This window comes from Nomascus leucogenys, unplaced genomic scaffold (assembly GCF_006542625.1).
Source record: "Nomascus leucogenys isolate Asia unplaced genomic scaffold, Asia_NLE_v1 Super-Scaffold_391, whole genome shotgun sequence".
Classification (NCBI taxonomy): domain Eukaryota; kingdom Metazoa; phylum Chordata; class Mammalia; order Primates; family Hylobatidae; genus Nomascus; species Nomascus leucogenys.
Window position 1 is genome coordinate 158,399 of NW_022097988.1, and position 23,420 is coordinate 181,818.

General features: G+C 44.9%; 2 protein-coding genes across 3 annotated transcripts; both read left to right on the forward strand.

Annotated features, from left to right (window-relative positions):
* Positions 1-1,565: 1,565 nt before the first annotated feature.
* Positions 1,566-6,424, forward strand: CCL23 (C-C motif chemokine ligand 23). 2 transcript variants are annotated; one of them, XM_003281385.2, is made up of 4 exons: positions 1,566-1,710; positions 5,088-5,147; positions 5,620-5,734; positions 6,172-6,424. In XM_003281385.2, exons 1-4 carry the CDS (start codon positions 1,635-1,637, stop codon positions 6,281-6,283), a joined length of 363 nt encoding a protein of 120 aa, XP_003281433.2. In that variant the 5' UTR covers positions 1,566-1,634; the 3' UTR covers positions 6,284-6,424. The 2 variants fall into 2 exon arrangements, with proteins under 2 accessions (XP_003281433.2, XP_003281432.2); XM_003281384.3 differs by having other exon boundaries at positions 5,569-5,734; positions 6,172-6,422.
* An 11,610-nt stretch (positions 6,425-18,034) lies between these two features.
* On the forward strand, positions 18,035-21,714 carry CCL15 (C-C motif chemokine ligand 15). The gene is made up of 4 exons (XM_003281380.3): positions 18,035-18,110; positions 20,566-20,625; positions 21,100-21,211; positions 21,630-21,714. Exons 1-4 carry the CDS (start codon positions 18,035-18,037, stop codon positions 21,712-21,714), a joined length of 333 nt encoding a protein of 110 aa, XP_003281428.2.
* Positions 21,715-23,420: the final 1,706 nt, after the last annotated feature.

Genomic DNA, 23,420 nt, shown 5'->3' on the forward strand with positions numbered 1-23,420 from the left:
CATCTCTGACTCTAGCCACCACTACAGCAGCCAGCTGCACACAGGCTCTGCCCAGCTCAATATGGTATAATCTGACAGCACCTCACCTTGTCCATCATGCACATCCCTCTTTTCCTGCACCGGGGATTCTCTGATGCTGAGGTATAAGAAGCACATAAGGATCTGCTCAATACTCAGGCACGTACAATCTGGAAGTCTGGACAACTACTTCCTACCGCACCTGAGTTTATGTCAATGAAGTAACTTTTGGAAAGCCTTAGGGATGAGAGCTGGTTGCCATGGGAGCCAACCATGAGAGGATTGGAACTTTCAGCCTCTACCCCCAAACTCCAGGGAGGGGAGAGAGGCTGGAGATTGATCTGATCACTAATGGTTAATGATTTAATCAATCATGCTTATGTAATAAATCTTCCATAAAAACCTAAGAGAATAGGGTCTAGAGAGTTTCCAGGTTGGTGAACTTGGAACAGTGTTCAGTGGAGGCACTGAGAGGATGGCACACCTGGAGAGGACCCAGAAGCTCCAAACCCACTCCCCATGCCTTGCCCTATGCATTTCACTGATCTGGCTGTTCCTGAGTTGTATGCTTTATAATATAACCCTGTAAGTAAGCTGTTCTTCTGAGTTATGAGAGCTATTTTAGTAATTATGGAATCTGAGGAGGGGGTCTTGGGAAATTCTGATGTGTAGCCAAGTCAAACAGAAGTTGTGGGTAACCTGGGGACCCACTATTTGAGATTGGCATCTGAAGTGTTGCCAGTCTCATGGGACTGAGCCCTTAACCTGTGTGGTCTATGCTAACACCAGGTAATCGCAGAAGTGAAGCACTGAGAATAGTAGTAGAGAATAAATGGGAGTTTTCTTTTGAAGGAATAATAAGATTCTGGCTATATTTTTGGAAGTAGGGTCAAAAATACTTACTAATGAATTAGATATGGGGTATGAGATAAAGAGAGGAGTCAAGGATATCTCCAGACACTGGACGAGGAATATTCCTTTCCAGAGACTAAGCGCAGGCCTGAGAAGGAATGCGGGCTACCCCCACAAGGGGACATTTTAGCTCCCATGTGCTCATCCTTGCCCTACACTCTCCCCATTATATTCTAGAGTAGCTCAGCTTATGCTAGACAGTCATGCTGTGCAAGTACACATCATGGGCTGTACATCACGGGATGTCATATGAGCTGTGCTTACCAGCAGAGATCACAGCTCTACAAGTTGAAGTGTTCTCTCTGGTGGTCCCCATGTGTACAGGCTATTTGAGCATCTGAAGGTGGTTAGCTCCTGAGGAAAAAAAAACTCCACTGTTTAGAGGATGAATGAATCTCCCAGAGGGAAGGATCCGTCATAAAGTATTTGCTCTCTCTGCCTGTACTTACTGGGACAACTCGGGAAGTCCACAAGGACAGCCCAAGTCATCTTTGTCGTCTACTTCCTGTTGCATTCTCAGCCTTGTTTCCTTTTTAGAAAGAGCCTGTTAACTATCATAAGTCAAAAAACAGCATTCTGACCTCTGTCCTGTAACTTCCTCATCCTCCTCTTCTTATAAATACAAGGGCAGAACTGGCATCCAGGGGAGCCAGGAAGCAGTGAGCCCAGGAGTCCTCTGCCAGCCCTGCCTGCCTACCAGGAGGATGAAGGTCTCCGTGGCTTCCCTCTCCTGCTTCATGTTTGTTACTGCCCTTGGATCCCGGGTCCAGGTCACAAATGGTGAGTCCAGTGAGCTTTCTCCCAGATGACCAGGTTCATGGTAACTCAAGCTCTGCGGCAGAGACACGTTGCCCTCCTGTAACTACTCTCCAGCCCAGACATGGTCATGGTACTCATTTAAAAGCAGGGCCAGAGTATAGACCTGGTTCTGTCTGCAGGCTTTGGACCCTGGGAGGGGAATATACACATATGGCTGGTCCAGTGTAGGGCCAATTATTTCCCTTTTCACAGCAAAAATTATTTGATACCTTCCCTTAGCAGACATAAGACTATTAAGTGCTAGATTAAAAGAAGTGCAGTAAAATTACAAATTTGTAGAAAGAAGCATAGAATTGTATGATGCTAAAACTGTTACATACCATCTAGTAGTATCTATAATATCATTTTGGAGAACAAATGGAACCAGCCACACAAATGACTCAACCAAGGTCACCTAACCGCCATGTTTTTTTGTTTAACAAATGCACTTCTACTACTTCCTATGTACAGGGCAGGCACTGTTCCAAGTGTCTTACAGATATTAACACATCAATTTCACCTAACAACCCTGTGGGATATGCATTAGATTTAAAAAAATGCAAATTTGTTACTTTTGTAGGGAAAAAACAAAACATCAATTTTTATATAGTTTTTCATATTATTATTATTGACATTTTACTGAGGCACATGAGAAAACTGAGGCACAGAACCTTAGATTACTTGGTAGATCACACAACTATTAAGTGGTGGAATTAAAATATGAGCTAATTAGGAAGTAGTTATGGAAAGACAAGGCCATTTAAGATCTTTTTTTTTTTACCTTACCCAAACCATATTGAGCATATTAAAATATACCCACATGTCTCATTACATGTAATTCATTTAATGTAACCATATAAGAAATAAGTTGAAAACACTGGAAAGCAATTGGGGGACTAATTTGGCAGCTGAATCGTTATTGCCAAGTCTTTATGTTTCAAAATGTTAAGTAAATATCAACTTTAAAGCCAGCTTTGAAATTATTAATAGTATATTTAATATAATTGTTAAATTATATTAAAAGATATTTAATATAGTCATTAAATTATATTAAAAGTATATTTATTTTTTAAATATATTAAAAGTATACTTATATATTATATTAAAAGACACATGCACATGTATGTTTATTGCAGCACTAATCACAATATCAAAGACTTGAAACCAACCCAAATGCCCATCAATGATAGACTGGATAAAGAAAATGTGGCACATATACACCATGGAATACTATGCAGCCATAAAAAGAAATGAGTTCATGTCCTTTGCAGGGACATGGATAAAGCCAGAAACCATCATCCTCAGCAAACTAACACAAGAACAGAAAGCCAAACACCACATGTTCTCACTCGTAAGTGGGAGTTGAACACTGAGAATGCATGGACACAGGGAGGGGAACATCACACACTGGGGCCTGTTGGGGGGTGGAGGGTAAAAGGAGGGAGAGCATTAGGACAAATACCTGGTGCACACGGAAGCCCTGGATGACGGGTGGATAGGTGCAGCAAACCACCATGGCACATGTATACCTATGTAACGAACCTGCATGTTCAGCACGGGTATCCCAGAACTTAAAGTAAAATAAAATTATATTTAATTTAATTAAAAAAGAAAAAGTATATTTAATAGTTATTACATTTAAAATACATTTAATATAGTTATTAAATTATATTAAAAGTAAATATTTATTTTATTTTATTTTATTTTGAGATGGAGTCTCATTCTGTGGCCTGGGCTGGAGTACAGTGGCGCAATCTTGGCTCACTGCAACCTCTACCTCCCAGGTTCAAACAATTCTCCTGCCTCAGCCTCCCTAGTAGCTGGGATTACAGGCACATGCCACCATGCCTAGCTAATTTTTGTATTTTTTTTTTTTTTAGTAGAGACAGGGTTTCAACATGTTAGCCAGGCTGGTCTCAAACTCCTAACCTCAAGTGATCCTCCCACCTTGGCCTCCCAAAGTGCTGGGATTACAGGCTGAGCCACCGCACCCAGCCAGATTTTAAGGCTAGCTTTATTCTGTGATATAGTCAATTGTGGAAATAAACTAACTTTAAGGATTAAAATTAAAAAGAAAGGAAAAACGTTTAAAGCTTAGTTTCATTTGCCTAACAAGCATAAGGCACCTCCACAATCCCATTTCCAAAGCACTTGGCACTAGATGAATTTTGGAATGCAGAATTTCCCAGGTTTTAAAAAGTTAATATGATATGATGCAGCAATTCTATTTCTGGGTATATATCCAAAATAATTCAAAGCAGGTACATGAAGAGATTTTTGTACACCCATATTCATAGCAGCATTATTGATGATGATAACCAAAAAGTAGAAGCAAACTAAGTGCCCATCAAAAGATTGGTAGATAAACAAAGTGTGGTTCATACATACAATGGAATCTATGTGGCCTCAAAAAGTAAGGAGATTCCCTTGAATGTTGAAGTAAGAAAAAATAAAAATTTAAGTAAGGAGATTCTGACACATGCTACAACATGGATAAACATCAAGGACATTATGCTAAGTGAAATAAACCAGTCACAAAAGGACAAATAGTGTATGATTCCACTCACATGAGGTACTTAGAGTAGTCAAATCCACAGAGACATGACACATAGTAGTTGTCAGGGATTAAGGGGAGGAAGAATGGGGAGTTGCTGTTTAATGAATACAGAGTTTCAGTTTCACAAAATGAATGAACGGCCGTGAAAATTGCATAGTTATTTGAATGTATTTGATGCTATTGAACTGTATACTTAAAATAGTTCAAATGGCAAATTTTATATATATATATATATATATAACCACGATTTAAAAATGATTTAGTAAAAAACTTAAACATATATTGATGGTACTTATCCCTGATGAGGCCTGGGAACAGTATTTTAATCAAACACAGCAATCTCCTGTAACAAACACATGAATATTTCTACTAACTGGGATGAAAAATGACCATAGTAGCTTCACTTCACTTAAAGGGATACTGTGCCACCATATGTGCTGATGAACACCTCTCTGTTTCCAGAGCCCTGTGGATTCCAGAAATGTGCAGAGAGACTTGCAGACTGTGTCACATCATGTAGACATTCCATTAACTGAACCATGTTAGATTTTGAGGTTGCTTTTAGTATTTCAGAGTCAACACAATGTTTTCATGTCTACATTTTCAAAAGTTCCCTGAAAAATCTTAGGGCCCTAAAGGAATAAATGGGCCAGGAGGCAGGCCTAGAACCCAGACAGGTGGTGGTGGTCCACCTTCAGAGCCTCTCTGCCTCAGCAGGAGGATGAGCAATGGGGTGGGTGGAGATGCTGAAACAATGCTGCCGCCCAGTGATTTCCTTCCCTGTCCTGTCTGTTTCTTCCAGATGCAGAGACAGAGTTCATGATGTCAAAGCTTCCATTGGAAAATCCAGTGCTTCTGGACAGTAAGTGATCAGATACGGCATACATTTAAAAGCAGCCAGCAGGTGCAGGTCTGCACTATGGGATCCATTGTCCCTGTTTACAGAATGGGAGGAGAATGAGAGGGTCCTGAGGGTGGTGATCCCCAAGGAAGATCAGGATGGGCTATGGGAACCCCCTCCATAGATCCCTTCTCTGTTGCCCTCTGGCTGCCCCAAGAGTCTGCTCCTTTGGGGGAGAAGGTGCTCTCTGATGCCTGCAGGTGTCTGCAGATGCCTTCCCCTTCTGGGGGAAATGCTCTTGGTCCTGCTGTGGCCCACCCTGAGTGCCCTCAGACACACAGCTCAACTCTGGTGAGGGTCTGAAGCAGGGAGATGCCAGCAAGTGCTGGCCACAGAGGAGGAAACATCTCTTCTGAGCCATGTGCCTTCTCACCCTCCACAGTGCTCTGGAGGAGAAAGATTGGTCCTCAAACGACCCTTTCTCTTGCTGCAGGATTTCACGCTACTAGTGCTGACTGCTGCATCTCCTTCACCCCACGAAGCATCCCGTGTTCACGCCTGAAGAGTTACTTTGAAACGAACAGTGAGTGCTCCAAGCCGGGTGTCATGTAAGTGCCAAGCTCACCAAACATGTGTTGAGGGAGAATGACTCTGTAGCATCTTGCAGGGAGGACCTGATAGACTGGTGTCCATCAGGGCCCACCCTCTGGATCCTGCCAGGTATGGGGGAGCTGTGTCCTTATGAGGATCCTGCAGGGCATCAGGGATGAGACACTCCCAGGGGAAAAATGGTGGGGAAGGAAGAAGAAAGCAGGCACAAGTCTGCCCAAGGATGCTCCCATGAGTCACTAGGGAGTCCCACAGGCTGAGGGGGATCTCAAGAGGACACTGGCCCTGAGCTGTCATCAGCAGAGAATGAAAAAAAAAGAAAAAGAAACTGGCTATATTGACTGGGAAATATCTGAGGGGCAGAGAGGATGGGGTCCCCTGTCCCCATGTGCTGGACACACCTCAGTTTGCAACCTTTCTCCCCCTTGTTCCCTAGCTTCCTCACCAAGAAGGGACGACGTTTCTGTGCCAACCCCAGTGATAAGCAAGTTCAGGTTTGCATGAGAATGCTGAAGCTGGAAACATGGATCAAGACCAGGAAGAATTGAACTTGTCAAGGTGAAGTGACACAAGTTGCCAGCCACCAACTTTCTTGCCTCAACTACCTTCCTGAATTATTTTTTTAAGAAGCATTTATTCTTGGGTTCTGGATTTAGAGCAGTTCATCTAATAAAGAGTTTCTCACTTTTTTTGTGAGATAGCGTCTCTGTCACCCAGGCTGGAGTGCACTGGTACATCTTGGCTCACTGCAGCCTAATCTCCTGGGCTCAAGTAACCCACCTACCTCAGCCCCACAAGTAGCTGTGAAACAGGATGTTAGGACAGAGGAAAGAGACATACAAGGTGGGGAAGCTCGGCAGCAACGTAGGTTTATTGGACAGAGAAACCTGTGGAGGGGGAGCACCAGCGAGTGCTGGAGCCCCTGTCCTGCGTGCAGACTGGGGCAATTATAGGTCTGGACAGGGGAGGTGGGCCAGTGTGGCTGGCTGCCTGGCAGGATGTAATAAGGGAGGCATTTCCTGCAGTCAGGCAGTGTGGCCTGGGATCTGCTTGGCAAAATGCTTTTCATGGCCTGAGCCCCCATGGAAGTTTCCTCCCTGATCAGGGTGTACAAAATGGCAGGGGTTTACTTGATGGCATCACTTGGGCTAACACAGGAGAGTTCCCTGACTCTCTCACAGGACTTGTGACAGGGGTGTGGCGCATTTGCAAGGCTGCTGCACATTCAAATCCCCTATGGGAGGGGGAACATGCAGACAGGCAGGTGCAGGAGCCAGGGTGAGAACTTTTGGGCTCCATCCCCATGGTGGCATCTAGGGGTGTGTTACAATTAATGCTCTTTAGCAGCTGCTTTTCGTGGATGGCTATTCCACTCAGTGGAGAGTCAGGGTGACAGCCTTTTATATTCTGCTCTCTCGGTATCCATCTTTGTCTGGCATCTAGGAAGAATCAGGTCACATCAACTTGAAGGATGGTGAAGGTGGGGATTTTACTGAGTGATGGAGTTGGCTCTCAGAGGAATAGATGTGGGGCTGGAAAGGGGATGGAGTGGGAAGATGATCTTCCCCTGGAGTTCAGCCATTCCACGGCTTATCTACTCTCCGACCATCTTCAGCCGAACTCCTCCTGACATTCAGATGCTCCTTCTCTTCTCTCTTCTGCCATGCCATTTTGCTGCTCTGCTGCTCTTCTGTTCCTCTGCTTGTAGAGCTTGGGGTTTATATGGGCACAGGATAGGGGTGTGGCAGGCCAGAGTGGTCTTGGAAAAGGCAACAACATTTGGGCATGAAAATAGGAATGCTTGCTCCCACTTAGGGCCACGGATTTCCAGGCTTCAGGGCAGGCCTTTGTTGGGGAACTGCCCTCTTCTACCCAGTATTTCCTTGCCTGTATCTATATCATTTCCCCCCCTAAAAGGCTCATCTAATTGCCATTAGAATATGGACAATGACCAATCTTAGCTACTTCCTGCTGACAGGGGGCATTGTTTTGGGGAAAACAGAAGTCAGATTCCTCCCAGAGGTCTATCTGAGGGTCCCTGGGGAAAGGGAGTCATCATCTAAGGCTCCGGTTGCCTGACCATTTGGAGTTTGACGACCTCAAACTTGAGAGAAAGAAACAAGTTTTATAAGGTGTTAAGTATGCATGGGTTAAACATGTGTATTATACAACGAAATAATCTAGTGCCAAAGATTACAGAAATAGGAAATGTAATATACTCACAACATTGTACCCTGAGCTGTTTCACCCTGGTGAAAGAAATTAAGACTTGTATGGGCGTGGTTAAATTTTAGAAGAGAGATAACTGTTCCTGCCACATCTGTAGGAGTTAACAGATGCACCTTAGGAATTCTGGGGTTTGTGGGTTTGCATGGTGGCCCTTAAAGCTTGTGCCTCTTTCTTATATCTCCCTATCTATACTGTAAAAGACCAAGGTGGCCACTTTCAGGAGGTCTCCTAAAGTACTCCCTGATGCCAGGGCCCATTTCTGCAACTTCCCTCTGATATCAGGGGCTGCCTGAGTAATAAATTTATCATTTAGGATTAGTTGTCCCTTGATGGAATAGGGACACAGAGACCTATGCTTTACAAAGGCCCCTCTTAGCCTCCCCAAGAGGGCAGTGGGATTTTCATTAAATCCCTGGTCTCTCATGGATGTCTTGATATAGTGGAGAGGCTTAGTTCTAGTCCTACATAAGCCCTCTATTATGCACACCTGAAACTCTCCTCTTCCATTCTCCCATCTTGTCATTGGGATCCCATTTAGGGACATTCATTGATACTGCTTCTCTTCCAGTTGGATAATATTCGCCCCCTTTCCTGGGTGCTACATATGATACAAACGTCATTCCCAGATCTCTCTGTCACTTGCAGAGTGGCCTGCTTCTCAGTGTTAGTAATGGTTTGGTTCAAAGTAACATGACATCTTCCTAGGAGAGTTCAAATACTTGGGTTAAGTTCTGGAAAGCCTCTATATATCTTTCAGGGTCATCTGAAAACTTGCCAAGATCCTCCTCAATTTGCTTCAAGTTCTGTAGAGAGAAGGGTACCTGGACCTTACTGGGGCAAATTCACCAGGCATCTGTTGGAGGGGAAAGAATGAGACTGGGGCTTGTCTAGGGTGAGAATTTCTAGGAGGGAGCAAGTGAGAGACTGAAGCTGGATAGAGAGGATGGGGTGGACCTGGAGGAGCAGGGCTGGAGGGAGCTGGCTCCTCTGCTGGGGATGCCTCTGGGAGTTGTTTGTTTAGTTCCCTGGGATTGCCCCTTGCAGCCTCTCCTGAGATGGCAAACCAGTCTGGATTAATTCTACATTGTCAGCAAAGGTTTGGATTGCCCTGCAAGGTATAGAAAGCCTGCACATATGGGGCCTCAGAGCATTTGCCCTCACGTTTACAGAAAAGCTCCAACTGCTGGATGATATCGAAATGAATGGTTTCTTCCTGAGGCCAAGCCAGTCCTTCATAATTTGCCCAAATCTTTGTGCAGAGGGCTATGAGCTATTTTCCTCCAGAGTCTGAGGGTCAAAGCAGTCCCAGTGGTTCAGGATACACTCTAGAGGAGTATAAGCTAGGAGTGGTGAAGACAGCTGATCGCCCATTCTGAAAGACAAGAAATAGAGGTGACCCTCATTTCCTTCCCTTCTTTTAGTGATAACTCACGGTTTGATGGAGAGAAAGCAGGCATCCCCCTTTTCTGTCTTTTTGTCCCCGTGTCCCAGTGACCTTGGCAGATGCCACCCATGGGTGCCGAAGCAGCTTTTACTGATGTTAACAGGGGGGCCTGGGGGGGGAGGTGAAAGTATCCACTCTTACACATTATGCCCTATTTCCCTTGCTGCCAACAACCTTTGAGTTCCCTGGGCCTCATCTATGTCATGGAGCATGGCCTCCTTTCATGAAGCAAGGTTTTAGTCAGCAGGAATTGGTCCTTCCCACTTACATGCCTGTTGCCAGGCTTTGGATCCCTCAGATCTGGTTTTCCTTTCTAGGGCCTCAACCTGAAGCCTGGAATTGAGTTTCAGACAAAAAAGGTATTTCAGGGGCTGCATGAATCTGTTTAGATCAAGTCTCAAAGGGGCCCTGCTGAATTTGCAGCTATCGGCCAGCAGGGGTCGCTCCTCTGTTATTTTCCCTATTAAAAGCAGCGTGCTGGGGAAAGGAACCCTCTCACTTAGAAAAAGGAAACAACTTGCACTACTAAAAAAGAGGGAAGGAACTTCTTGCTCTGTGCAAATGGGTTCCTTTATTGTATTCTGTCCCTGGTTCAGACCAGTAAGGACCCCTCAACCATGGGAGGAGAGGCTCTGCTGGTGCAGTGAGTGGGAGGCACCGGCCAGCCAGCTGCACTACGGCCCCAGCGGCAGCCAAGGTTTTCTCCCGCCCCTCGTGGCCACTGGGTGCAGCTCATGTGCAGAGCTGGGAGGAGAGGGGAGAAGGCGGGGAGGGAAGAAGGCGGGAGGGGGAGAAGGGGGGAGGGGAGAAGGGGGGAGGGGAGAAGGAGGGGAGGGGAGAAGGAGGGAGGGGAGAGGAGGGGAGGGGAGAAGGAGGGGAGGGGAGAAGGAGGGGAGGGGAGAAGGAGGGGAGGGGAGAAGGGGGAGGGGAGAAGGAGGGGAGGGGAGAAGGAGGGAGGGGAGAAGGAGGGGAGTCACTCATGCACTGCGCACACCTGCGGCTGGGGATGGCACCTCTAAGAAGAAACAGAAACTACATTGTTGTGAATTACACCTCTGATGGCTGAACCAAGCATACCTTGTACTTAGTAACATCTCGGTAGTTGCAGCAAAGCCCTTAATACTATAAAAGAAGAGATAGGAGCCATTTTAAGCCATGAAAGAAGATACCACAGCAAAGTCTGGGGGTCTTGGCCTACAGAGTTCAGTCTTGGAGCCTTTCAGCAACAAAAGATGCCTTCTCTTACCCCAGGACTTTATGCCATCCCGTGCAACAGATAGACTTCCATGAAGAGAAACAGAGCCAATATTCCTTTTACCCAAAGGAAAAAGAGAGGTGGCAGAATCTTGGAAAAGAGGCAGATCCGACAGTTCTAAATCTGTACTCATCCTTGTGCTGGATCCCAGACGAGCCCCCAGATGAAATGGGAGAGTTCCCTGACCCCCTTACAGGACTTGCGACAGGGGTGTGGCTCATTTGCTCCACTGTCACACACTTTATCCCTTACGGGAGGGGGAACACACAAATGGGAAGGTGCAGGAGCTGGGGCAAGCACTTTTGGGCTCTGGCCCCATGGTAGCATCAAAGGGTATGTTACAATTAATACTCTTTTAGCAGTTGCTGTCTGCGGAGAGCTATTTCGTCTCAGTGGAGAGTCAGGGTGACAGCCTTTGATACCCTGCCCTCTTGGTACCCAGGTCCTTGTCTGGCATCCTGGAAGAATCTGGTCATCGTTCAAGAAGACTTGAACGATGGTGAATGTGGAGATTTTATTGAGTTACGGACGTGGCTCTTATGGGATGAATGGGGAGCTGGAGAATGGATGGAGTGGGAAGATGATCTTCCCTTGGAGTTCAGCCATCCCGCAGCTGATCTCCTCTTCAGCTGTCCCCAGCTGAACTTCTCCTGACATTCAGACGTTCCTTCTCATCTCTCCTTCTCTGCCACTGCCGTTCTTCTGTTCCTTTGCTCATGGAGTTTGGGGTTTAAGAGGTAAAGAGGCAGAACTGTTGGATCTGCCTCTTTTCCAAGATCCTGCCACCTCTCTTTCCTTTGGGTAAAAGTAATATTGGCTCTCTTTCCCTTCATGGAGGTCTAGCTGTCGTATGGACACAGGACAGGGGCGTGGCAGGCCAGAGTAGTCTTGAAAAAGGCAACATTTGGGTGCAAAAACAGGAATGCCTGTTCCAATTTAGGGCCGTGGGTTCCCAGGCTTGAGGGTGGGGCATTTGCCAGGGAACTGCCCTCTTCTACCCAGGGTTTCTCTGCCTCCTGTCCATATCAGCTGGGACTACAGGTACATGCCACCATACTCCACTAATTCTTATTTGTTGAAGAGACAGGATCTGATTGTGTTGCCCAGGCTGGTCTTGATCTCTTAGGCTCAAGCGATCCTCCTGCCTCAGCCTCCCAAAGTGCTGGTATTACAGGTGTGAGCCACCATGCCCAGCCTTTACTTGAATTTTAAGACAAAAAAGAACCTAAAGGAATTACTGAACTTTGAATAAGCATTATCTTCAAAACAAGAGATATCATAATACAATTTTTACAAAGTTAAAAATATTATCCATCCAATTTAGATTGAATATGCATCAAAGATGTATTTAACTCATTAGTGAGACAACTATTAAAACAATTCAAAGATCATTTGAGTAACAGAGATTTGTATAGTTTGCTGGGGATGACGTTCTGAAATAAGTTTGTTAAATTAGAGCACACATTAATATCCTGTGGATAGGGCAATAAAAAAATCTGTAACCTGTGGAATTATCTTTTTTAATAGACAGAAATCATTTGCATCTGGCTACACACAAGTTTACAATTTAACATGTACTTTCTCAGAATCTGGGGCCTGATCAATGGTAAACAGAAATCAATCAAAAGTTCATTCCCCTACAGATTTAAGGAATCCCGGGTTGGGTCTGTTAGTCAACGTTGTAATATGACCTTGAAAACCATGCAGTCATCCTTTTACCTGTTTCTTTTTTTTTTTTTTTTTGAGACAGAGTCTTGCTCTGTCACCCAGGCTGGAGTGCAGTGGTGCAATCTCGGCTCACTGCAACCTCCGCCTCCTGGGTTCAGGCAATTCTCCTGCCTCAGCCTCCCTAGTACCTGGGATTACAGGCACATGCCGCCATGCCCAGCTAATTTTCATACTTTTAGTACAGACGGGGTTTCACCATGTTGGCCAGGCTGGTCTCAAACTCCTGACCTTGTGATCTGCCCGCTTCGGCCTCCCAAAGTGCTAGGATTGCAGGTGTGAGCCACTACGCCTGGCCCCTTTTATCTATTTCTAAGTTTTTTATTAGATATAGATTTAATTAGCAGGGGAAGTTATTCGAGTTACTGGTGGCAAATCTGTACAGGTCTGCAGCAACCTCAATTCTTCCCTCCTCAGGAAAAAGAATTCAAATGAGGGGCCTAAGTGAGAAGAGACTGAGGCAAGTGTTAGAGCAGGAGTGAAAGTTTATTAAGAAGCTTTACAGGCTGGGCATGGTGGCTCATACCTATAACCCCAGCACTTTGGGAGGCCTAGGTGGGAGAATCACTTGAAGTCAGGAGTTCGAGACCAGCCTGTTCAACATGGTGAAACACATCTCTAATAAAAATTAGCTGGGTGTAGTGGCAGGTGCCTGTAACCCAAGCTACTCGGGAGGCTGAGACAGGAGAATTGCTTGAGCCCAGGAGGCAGAGGTTGCAGTGAGCCGAGACCACGCCACTGCACTCCAGCCTGGGTGACAGAGTGAGACCCCATCTCAAAAAAAAAAAAAAAAAAAAAGAGAGAGAGAGAGAAGAAGGTTTAGAGCAGGAATAAAAAGAAAGTAAAGTATGTTTGGAAGAGAGCCAAGCAGACATTTTGGAGGTCAAGTGTGGGGTTTGACCTTTTGAATCGGGGTTTTACATGTTGGCATACTTCTGGGGTCTTGGGTCCCTTCTCCCCTGATTCTTCCCTTGGGGTAGGAAGCACTAGCGCAATGCCTTGCTTGGGAGGGGAGCATGTGCAGTGTGTTTACGGAGTTGTATGCATGCTCACTTGAGGTGTTCTTCCCTTTACTGATAGAATGCTCCCAGAAGGTCCTAGATGAGTTAAACTCCACCATTTTGCCTCTTGATGCACATGCATGAGCACACTCGCCCAACTCCTGGGATCTTACCAGGAAGATGCTGATGACTGGTTTCAGGTTTTTTCTATCTATAGGCACATTGCCTTTCCCTGGTGCTGGCTACAACCAATTATTAGTCTAGAGAGACAGTTAACAACCCCCTGACCATCACCTGATGGTCGCCTGACATTCCTGGTTGGGAGGAGCCTCTCCTGCCCTGTTTATGTATGACTAGCTACCTACAGTAACAATTTCTAAGAGATTTCGCCTCTAAACTTAAAGAACATTAAGAAAAACATTTAAAGATGTAGTTAATTTTATATACATCTCTATTAAAGTATATAAATTTATATGTATAATTAGTACACCTTGGAAAACTCATAAAATTCAAAAGACAGCACTGAATTCTAAACAATTCTAAACAACAACAAAACATTTTTTATTTGAAAAAACAGTTTAAGCTCTATGCTTACTTTTAGTGTGATTTGTCTAAGAAATCAATAGGAGAAAACTGATCAATAACCAAATAACTTTTATAACACTAAATCACAACTGTGTTAGAAAAATGCCCTGAGAAGATGATAAAAGTTTGGAATTATTATAACCCTAAAGAAAGTAAACACAAATTCATATTACATCTAATCTCCTCCCTACTAAAAGAGCTAATCTTGAAGTTTTAACTACAGTTTAGGAAACGGTGTTTTGGCTGGGTGTGGTGGCTCACATTTGTAATCCCAGTACTTCAGGAGGCTGAGGTGGGAGGATCACTTGAGCCCAGGAGTTGGAGGTTACAGTGAGCTATGATCAAGCCACTGCATCCCAGTCTGGGTGACAGAGCAAGACCTAGCTCAAGAAAAAAATTAAAAAACAAAAATAAAAACTGTCTTTTATCATTTGCCCAGATGACACAACATTGTCATTTACTTAATATTTAATCCATGATAACCTCATGTAGATTCTTATTTTCCAGCAATTTTTAATTGATCTTGTTAAATCAACTTTAGCCTAAAGCTGCCTTCTCACTTATTTTAAGTTCAGCCTAATCTGTACATAGTGAACTGTGACCTGAATAGAGGTGTAAACAAGCTGTAACCTACTCTTGTGCCAATCATTGAGTTTTGGCCAATCAAAGGGGGCCACCTATTCAAACCATGTTTGAATAAGATAAACACCCAGCTGTAATAAATTCAGCTGTTTCTGTACCTCACTTCCATTTTCTGTGATCACTTTTCTTTTTCTGTCTATAAATCTTCTACCGTGTGGCTGTGCTGGAGTCTCTATGAACCTACTCTGGCTCAAGAGGCTGCCTTATTCGCTAATTGTTCTTTGCTCAGTTAAACTCTTAAATTTAATTTGGCTAAGGTTTTCAGCAACCTTTTTTCTTATTAACCAAGAGAGTAATACTTGTCTTCCTTTCATTATCATCATTCTACATTTGTACTTGCAGACTCACACCATTTGTTTTATGGCAATGAAACCAACTTTGCAAAAATTATAACAGTGAGAAAACCATGACAATGGGAAGATCTGATCTAGCCCACTCCCTTCTTGCCTTTAGCTTTCAAGCTACCAGACATTTAGTTTATAGTTTAGATGATTAGCCCTTTCCCAAAACTCAACCACTTTTGTAAAGCTAATGAGAGACTACCAGGCTAGGAGGATAGAGGAGCCTGAATTTTGCTAAGGTGAAACTGTAGACATAAATGATTGCCAGCCATTATTGTGGAGGTCACAAGATATGCAACTTCCCAATTTCTCCTGCAGATAACATCACTATTGTAGAACCTAAGATTGGCCTTCTGAGATATCTTTTCAGGTTTTTTTTTTGCATTGAGATACTGATGATGGTTCCACCTGGACCCACCAACAGCTCCTGCGGCACCACCCAGAAGCCATTCAGCCTACAGGAGGTGAATTTCCCACACCTCTATGATTGCACCCCCCAAGCAGTCAGCAGCAAGCACCCTTTGCCTAGCCACATTCATCCCCTCCCCCAAACTACATTTCAAAAACCTTTAACCTGTGAGCCTTCGAAGAGATTGATCTGAGTAATAACTCTTTACTGCAATGCGATGGTTTTTATGCAGCAGGTACAGTAACTATCTCATCGTTGGAAACATTCTTCAAGGACCTTGTAACTGTACACTTGGAAGTTTATTAAGGGGGTAAATCTCATGTTACGTGGCTGATTTGTTTTGTTTTGATACAGGGTCTCATTCTGTCACCCGGGCTGGAGTACAGTGGCGTGATCATAGGTCACTGCAGCCTGCAGCACACCCGGGCCCAAGAAATCCTCCTGCCTCAGCCTCTCAAGTAACTGGGACTGCAGGCACGTGCCACCAAGCCTGGCCTTTTTTTTTTTTTTTTTTTTTTTGTAGAAACGAGGTCTCGCTATGTTGCTTAGGCTGGTCTGGAACTCCTGAGCTCAAGCTTAAGTGCTGGGATTACAGGCATGAGCCACTGCACCTGGCCATGATTTTTTTTTAATGTCTCACACACACACACACACACACAGCCTGTTGTAGGGGGGCGGGGGAATGAGGAGAGCCATTAAATAAATAAGCATTTAAAATAGAATGTGACTGGTGCTATCGTAGATTTAAGTACCAGATAGATGCTGTGGAAACACTGAAAAGGGACACCTGGCCCAGCCTCGTGGGAGCGAGAGCCAAGAAGTCTTTCTGGCAGAGCTGACTGCTGAGTAGAGTTAATGGGTTGCTAGGAATTAGTATTGCACAGGGCCAATTTATCCATTAGGCATTTAGTATTGGGGTCCTGAAAAAAAAAATTCACTCCAAAAAAAAAGTATAAAATCTAAATTAATAGGTGCATCACTATTTAAACTTAATATGCATTTAAATGCCATTACATTAGAAAATAGAGGAGTTGTACATATAAGGAGAACCCTATTCTGAAGGACTTTCTACACTCACACACAAACCTTGGAGTTGACTCAAGTCCATGAGAAGCCACTGGCAGATTCTGTTTGAAAAATCACAGCCAAGTTCGCAGATTAAGAATTCCTTCTGGTGGCCACCCTTTATCATAGGCTTTGGAGGCACTTGAAGGTCCAAGATGGGGTGGTTAGAACTTGACGTGGCATCATCAGTGCCTGGGAAGGTCTTCTAGCCTCTAATCTTGAGACTTTCCAGTTCTCCATTTTCGTGGCCAGCTTGACTTGTTCTTACCTTTGAAGTCCCTTTGTTTGGGAGGCCGAGGCGGGTGGATCACCTGAGATCAGGAGTTCGAGACCAGCCTGACTAATATTGTGAACACCCCCGTCTCTACTAAAAATACAAAATTAGCCGAGCGTGGTGGCACATGCCTGTAATCCCAGCTACTCGGGAGGCTGAGGCAGGAGAATCGCTTGAACCCGGGAGGCGGAGTTTGCAGTGAGCGAGATTGCACCACTGCACCCCAGCCTGGGCAACAAAAGCAAAACTCCATCTCAAAAAAAAAAAAAAAATTCCTTTTTTATAGTAGGTAGTTATTCAGACATGAGCAGGGCAGGAGAGCCCCCTGCCCCACCAGGAATGTCAGACAACCATCAGGTGATGGTCAGGCAGTTGTTACACTGTCTCTCTAAAATAGTAATTGGTCAAAGCCAGCACCAGCAAAGGCAGTCTCCCAATAGATAGAAATATCTCAATCTAGTGATCAACAGTTTCCCGATAAGATCTCAAGAGTCAGGCAAGTAGGCTCAAGTATGTGCACTAAGAGGCAAAATGGCGGAGTTCAACTGGTATGTGACCTAGGAACACTTGACTGGTCAAGAAGGAATGCCTCAAGTGAGCATGCGTACAACTCCAGTAAACACACTGTGCATGCAGCCCCTCCCAAGTGCTGGCAGACCACTGCGCATGCGGAATGCCAGCATATAAAACCCCAATCCAAAGGTCAAACCAGGCACTTGAATCTCTCAAGTCACCTGCTTGGCACTTTTCCAAGTGTTCTTTACTTTCATTCCTGCTCTAAATCTTGTCTCGGTCTCTCACTCTGCCTTATACCCCTCAGTTGAATTCTTTCTTCTGAGGAGGCAAGAATTGAGGCTGCTGCAAACTGATATGGATTCACCACTGCTGACACCTCCTGGTTGCGACTACAGGACTAGAACTGGAAAGGGAAAAAAGGTAGCATTCACCACATCCCAATCCTGAATCCAAGAGTCTAAGATAGTCCCCCACTCCTATCCCAGGCTTAGAGGATTAGATGAATCTCCTGGAGGGAAGACTCTTCCTTGAAACATTTCTATCTGCCTGTAGCTATTGGGATAATTCGGGAAATCCACAGGGACAGTTCAAATCATCCTTTTCCTCTACTTTCTGTTGCACTCTCAGCCTTGTTCTCTTTTTAGAAACTGCATGGTAACAATTACATAGCTAAAGAAAAGCATTCTGACCTCTGCCCTGGGACTTCCTGGATCCTCCTCTCCTTATAAATACAAGGGCAGAACTGGCATCCCGGGGAGCCAGGAAGCAGTGAGCCCAGGAGTCCTTGGCCAACCCTGCCTGCCTACCAGAAGGATGAAGGTCTCCGTGGCTGCCCTCTCCTGCCTCATGCTTGTTGCTGTCCTTGGATCCCAGGCCCAGTTCACAAATGGTGAGTCCAGTGAGCTTTCTCCCAGGTGACCAGGTCCATGGTAACTCAAGCTCTGGGACGGAGACACATTGTGACTACTCTCCAGCCCAGACATGGTTATGGAACTTATTTAAAAAGCACCAGCAGAGTATAGACCTGGCTCTCTCTGCAGCCTTTGGACCCTGGGGGGGAAATGTACACAGGTGACTGGTCCCATTTGGGGCCAATTATTTCCCTTTTCACAGCAAAAATTATCTGATTCTTTCCCTTAGCTGATATTTTAGCTGGAACAAAAGAACTGTAATTAAATTGTAAATTTGTAAAAAGAATCATACAATTTTATCGTGATAGAACTGCTATCTACCATCTGGTGTAAAATTATGATTTGGAAGTGGAAAAGGAACCAGCCAGATAAGTGACTCACCCAAGATCACTGTCTCACTTGTTCCTGTGGAATCTTAATTTGCGGAGGTGAATGTCAACAAAAAGAGGCCAATGACATTGAAAAAAGAATGTATTATTTACATTTCCCAAGAGAAGGAGGTACACCGTGCCACACACGGCCCCAAGGGAAGCATCCAGGGCAGGAGTCACAAACAGGAGGGAAGGGACAACCTATGCCAGAACCTTGATTGGGGTTTCTGTGGGGGAAGCAAGGCAGCACAGAGCATACACTTTAGGGCTTGGTAGTCTGAATAAGCCTTTCAGGCTTTGGGATATAGGGATAGTCTCTAGCTGTCTAGTACTTATCCTTAGGATGATTTAGAACAGTGGAAATACTGGCTTGGTGTGTGAAAGTTAGCAAAGGAGGTGGCTGGGCATATGGGCTCAGGATTTTTTGATTTGTATATGAAAGGTCTAAACCCTTTGCTATCTCTATGAATTGGTTAGCCCTGCAAGTCTCTCCCGAGCTGTCAAGATTTTTTTTTTTTTTTTTTTTTTTGAGATGGAGTTTCACTCTGTCTCCCAGGCTGGAGTGCAGTGGTGCGATCTCAGATCACTGCAAGCTCTGCCTCCCGGGCTCAATCAATTATCCTTCCTCAGCCTCCAGAGTAGTTGGGATTAAGGCATGCGCCACCAAGCCCAGCTGATTTTTGTATTTTTTTAGTAGAGGCGGGGTTTTGCCATGTGGGCCAGACTAGTCTCGAACTCCTGGCCTCAGGTGATCCTCCCACCTCGGCCTCCCAAAGTGTTGGGATTACAGGTGTGAGCCACCATGCCTGGCCACTGTAAATTTTTTTTTTTTTTTTTTTGGAGATGGAGTCTTGCTCTGTCACCCAGGCTGGAGTGCAGTGGCACGATCTCAGCTCACTGCAAGGTCTGCCTCCCGGGTTCACTCCATTCTCCTGCCTCAGCCTCCCAAGTAGCTGGGACTACAGGCGCCCGCCACCATGCCTGGCTAATTTTTTGTATTTTTAGTAGAGATGGGGTTTAACCATGTTAGCCAGGATGGTCTCAATCTCCTGATCTCGTGATCTGCCCACCTTGGCCTCCCAAAGTGCTGGGATTACAGGCCTGAGCCACCAAGCCTGGCCGCATTTTTCTATTTAGCATAATACAGGTATGCAATCCCTTATCAAAATCCTATCAGGCTAGATGTATTTTGGAATACAGAATTTCTCTGGTTTTCAAAAGGTAATACACACTAGGCATGGTGGCTCACCTATAATCCCAGCACTTGGGAGGCTGAGCTAGGAGAATTGCTTGACCCCAGGAGTTCAAGACCGGCCTGAGCATCATAGCAAGACCTCATCACTATAAAAAGTTAAACTATTAGCTAGGCATTGTGGCTCTCACCTGTAGTCCCAGCTTCTCAGGAGGCTGAGGCAGGAGGATCACTTGAGCCCAGGACCTCGAGGCTGCAGTGAATTATGATCACACCACTGCACCCCAACCTGGGTGACAGAAAAAGACCCTGTCTCAATTAAAAAAAAAAAAAAGTAATACATACCTAGATGGTACTTATCCTTGGTGGGGCCAAGGAAGACTATTTCAATCAAACACAGCAATTTTTCTGTAGCAAACACATGAATATTTCTGCTAACTGGGATGAATAAAGACCATAATAGACTCATTTCACTTAAGGGGATACTGTGCCACCATAAGCTCTGATAAAACCTCTCTGTTTCCAGAGCCCTATAATAAGAAATTATTCCAGAAATGTGTAGAAAAACTTGTAGACTGTGTCACATCATGTAGACATTCCATTAACTGAACCGTGTTAGGTTCAGTTGCTTTTAGTATTTCAGAGTCAATACAAAGTTTTCATGTCTACGTTTTCAAAAGGTCCCTGAAAAGTTTCAGGGCCCTAATAGAATAAATGGGCCAGGAGGCAGGCCTAGAACCCAGACAGGTGGTGGTGGCCCAGCTTCAGAGCCTCTCTGCCTCAGCAGGAGGATGAGCAATGGGGTGGGTGGAGATGCTGAAACATACTGCTGCCGCCCAGTGATTTCCTTCCCTGTCCTGTTTCTTTCAGATGCAGAGACAGAGTTAATGATGCCAAAGCTTCCACTGGAAAATCCAGTAGTTCCGAACAGTAAGTGATCAGATACGGCATACATTTAAAAGCAGCCAGCAGGTGCAGGTCTGCACTATGGGATCCATTGTCCCTGTTTACAGAATGGGAGGACAATGAGAGGGTCCTGAGGGTGGTGAACATCTCCAAGGAAGATCAGGACAGGGTAGGGGGACCCCCTCTATAGATGCCTTCTCTGTTCCCCTCTGGCTGCCCCAAGAGCCTGCGCCTTTGGAGAAGAAGGTGCTCTCTGATGCCTGCAGGTGTCTGCAGATGCCTTCCCCTTCTGGGGGAAATTTTCCTGGTCCTGCTGTGGCCCACCCTGAGTGCCCTCAGACAGACGGCAAAACCCTGGGGAGGGTCTGAAGCAGGGAGATGCCAGCAAGTGCTGGCCAAGGAGGAGAAACACGTCTTCAGAGGTTTGTGCTTTCTCACCCTCCACAGTGCTTTCGAGGAGAAAGATTGGCCCTCAAATGACCCTTTCTCTTGCTGCAGGCTTTCACGTTGCTGCTGACTGCTGCATCTCCTACATCTCACAAAGCATCCCGTGTTCACTCATGAAAAGTTATTTTGAAACAAGCAGCGAGTGCTCCAAGCCGGGTGTCATGTAAGTGTCAAGCTCACCAAGCACGTGTTGGGGAAGAAGCAGCCCACAGCATCTTGCAGGGAGGACACGATGGATGGGCATCCATCGGGTTCCACCCTCTGGATCCTGCCAGATACGGGGCAGCTGTGTCCTTACGTGGATTCTGCAGGGCATCAGGGATGAGACACTCCCAGTGGAGAGGAGATAGGGAAGGAAGAAGAAAGCAGGCACAAGGCTTCCCAAGGACACTTCCATGAATCATTAAGGAGTCCCACAGGCTGAGAGGGTCTCAAAAGGACACTGTCCCTGAGCTGCCATCAGCAGAGAAAGGAAAAAACAGGCTGTGTTGACTGGGAAATCTGAGGAGCAGGGAGGATGGGGCCCCCTGTCTCCTCTGCCCACACCTCAGTTTGTAATCTTTCTCTCCCTTGTTCCCCAGCTTCCTCACCAAGAAGGGGCGGCAAGTCTGTGCCAAACCCAGTGGTCCGGGAGTTCAGGATTGCATGAAAAAGCTGAAGCCCTAACCAATATAATAATAAAGAGACAAAAGAGGCCAGCCACCCACCTCCAACACCTCCTGTGAGTTTCTTGGCCTGAAATACTTAAAAAAATATATATTGATGTGTCTGGTAATGAAAGTATGCATCTAATAAAGAGTATTCAATTTTTTAACTTTGCTTGAATTTTAAGAGGAAATAAACTAATATAAAACTGAAGCAACTGCTGAGCCCCAACATGATTAAATACAAATTCACCTTATATCTCATCTTCTCCCTTCTACTGAAATAGTTAATCTTCAAAGGGTTGGCTACAATTTCAAGAAAGTTTCTTTTACTCCATCATTTGCCCAGTTCACATCATTTTCTAGTTTACTTAACATTTGATCCATTATAATCCCATAACAATTCTTATTTTTCCCATAATTTCCTTTTGATATTTTTCTATTAACCCAAAGAGAAATACTTTTTGTTTCCTTATCATTCCATATTTGCACTTGCATATTTACACCATCTGTTTCATGGTAACTACTTCATTCTTCGAGACAGTCTTCAAGGACCTTCTAACTTCCTATTCCAACTTGCAGAAATGCTTTCTGGACCTGCCAAAATTATAATAATAATAATAAGTCATACTGGGATTTCTTCTCATCACACACCTGAGTTCATTCCACCATGACAGGTAGCCCACAACTTCCTCTTCCTCTTCCTTCCTTCCTAAAAGGGTTTATTTTTCATTTTGCTAGAATATCTTTGAACTGCCTTCTGCTTTAAAAGATAACAAAAACAAACACTCTCCTTTGCTCCACAGGTGCCAGGGCAGGCATCCCCAACTCAGGCTTGGCCAATCTATGCTTCCTTTCAGAGATCTGAGCCTGGAACAAGTGTTGCAGAGAAGCAGAAAAAGAGAGGACTCCATCCAGGTGACACTGGTGGTGGCAACAGCTTCCAGATTCTGGAAGCAGCAGTGCCAGCACACGTGCCCCATGACCAGTGCTAGAGGTCAGCAATGCTAGCTGCAGTGCCCAGCAGCAGTGGCAGCATTCACACCAGTTGACTCTTGTGGAGTGATTTTGGATGTGGCATTGGAGCTGGTCTCTCTAGGATTCTACCTCTGCCTCCCAGGTTCAAGCAATTCTCCTGCCTCAGCCTCCCTACTAGCTGGGATTACGTGCCTGCCACCACACCTGGCTAATTTCTGTATTTTTAGTAGAGACAGGGTTTCACCATGTTGGCCAGGCTGGTCTCGAACTCCTAACCTTAGATGATCCACCCATCTCGGCCTCCCAAAGAACTGGGATTACAGGCATGAGCCACTGCACTCAGCCTCTACCTACTTTTCAAGCCTTCCTGATACTACCCTAAATCTTTGCAGTAAAGTCCTTTTTGCTTAATCAACCAGAGTCAGTTTGTATAGCTTTCCAACAAAAAACTCCAACTGATATGAACAATAAACTTTCTGGGACTTTGAAGGTCTAAAAACTTTGGTCTTTAAGTTTGAAAATGGTTCAACTGAATATGAAAGTTCATGTTGAAAATAATTTTCTCTCAGAACAATGTAGACATTCTTCAATTGTCTTCTAGCATCTCAGACAGGGCCAAAATTCCAAAGCCAGTTGATTTCTTATTCCTTAGTAAGAAATAAAATTTTTAGACCTTCTGGGAATTTTTAGCATTTTTTTCTTTTTTTTTGGCTTTATTTTTATAATTTCAACTTTTATTTTGGATTCAGG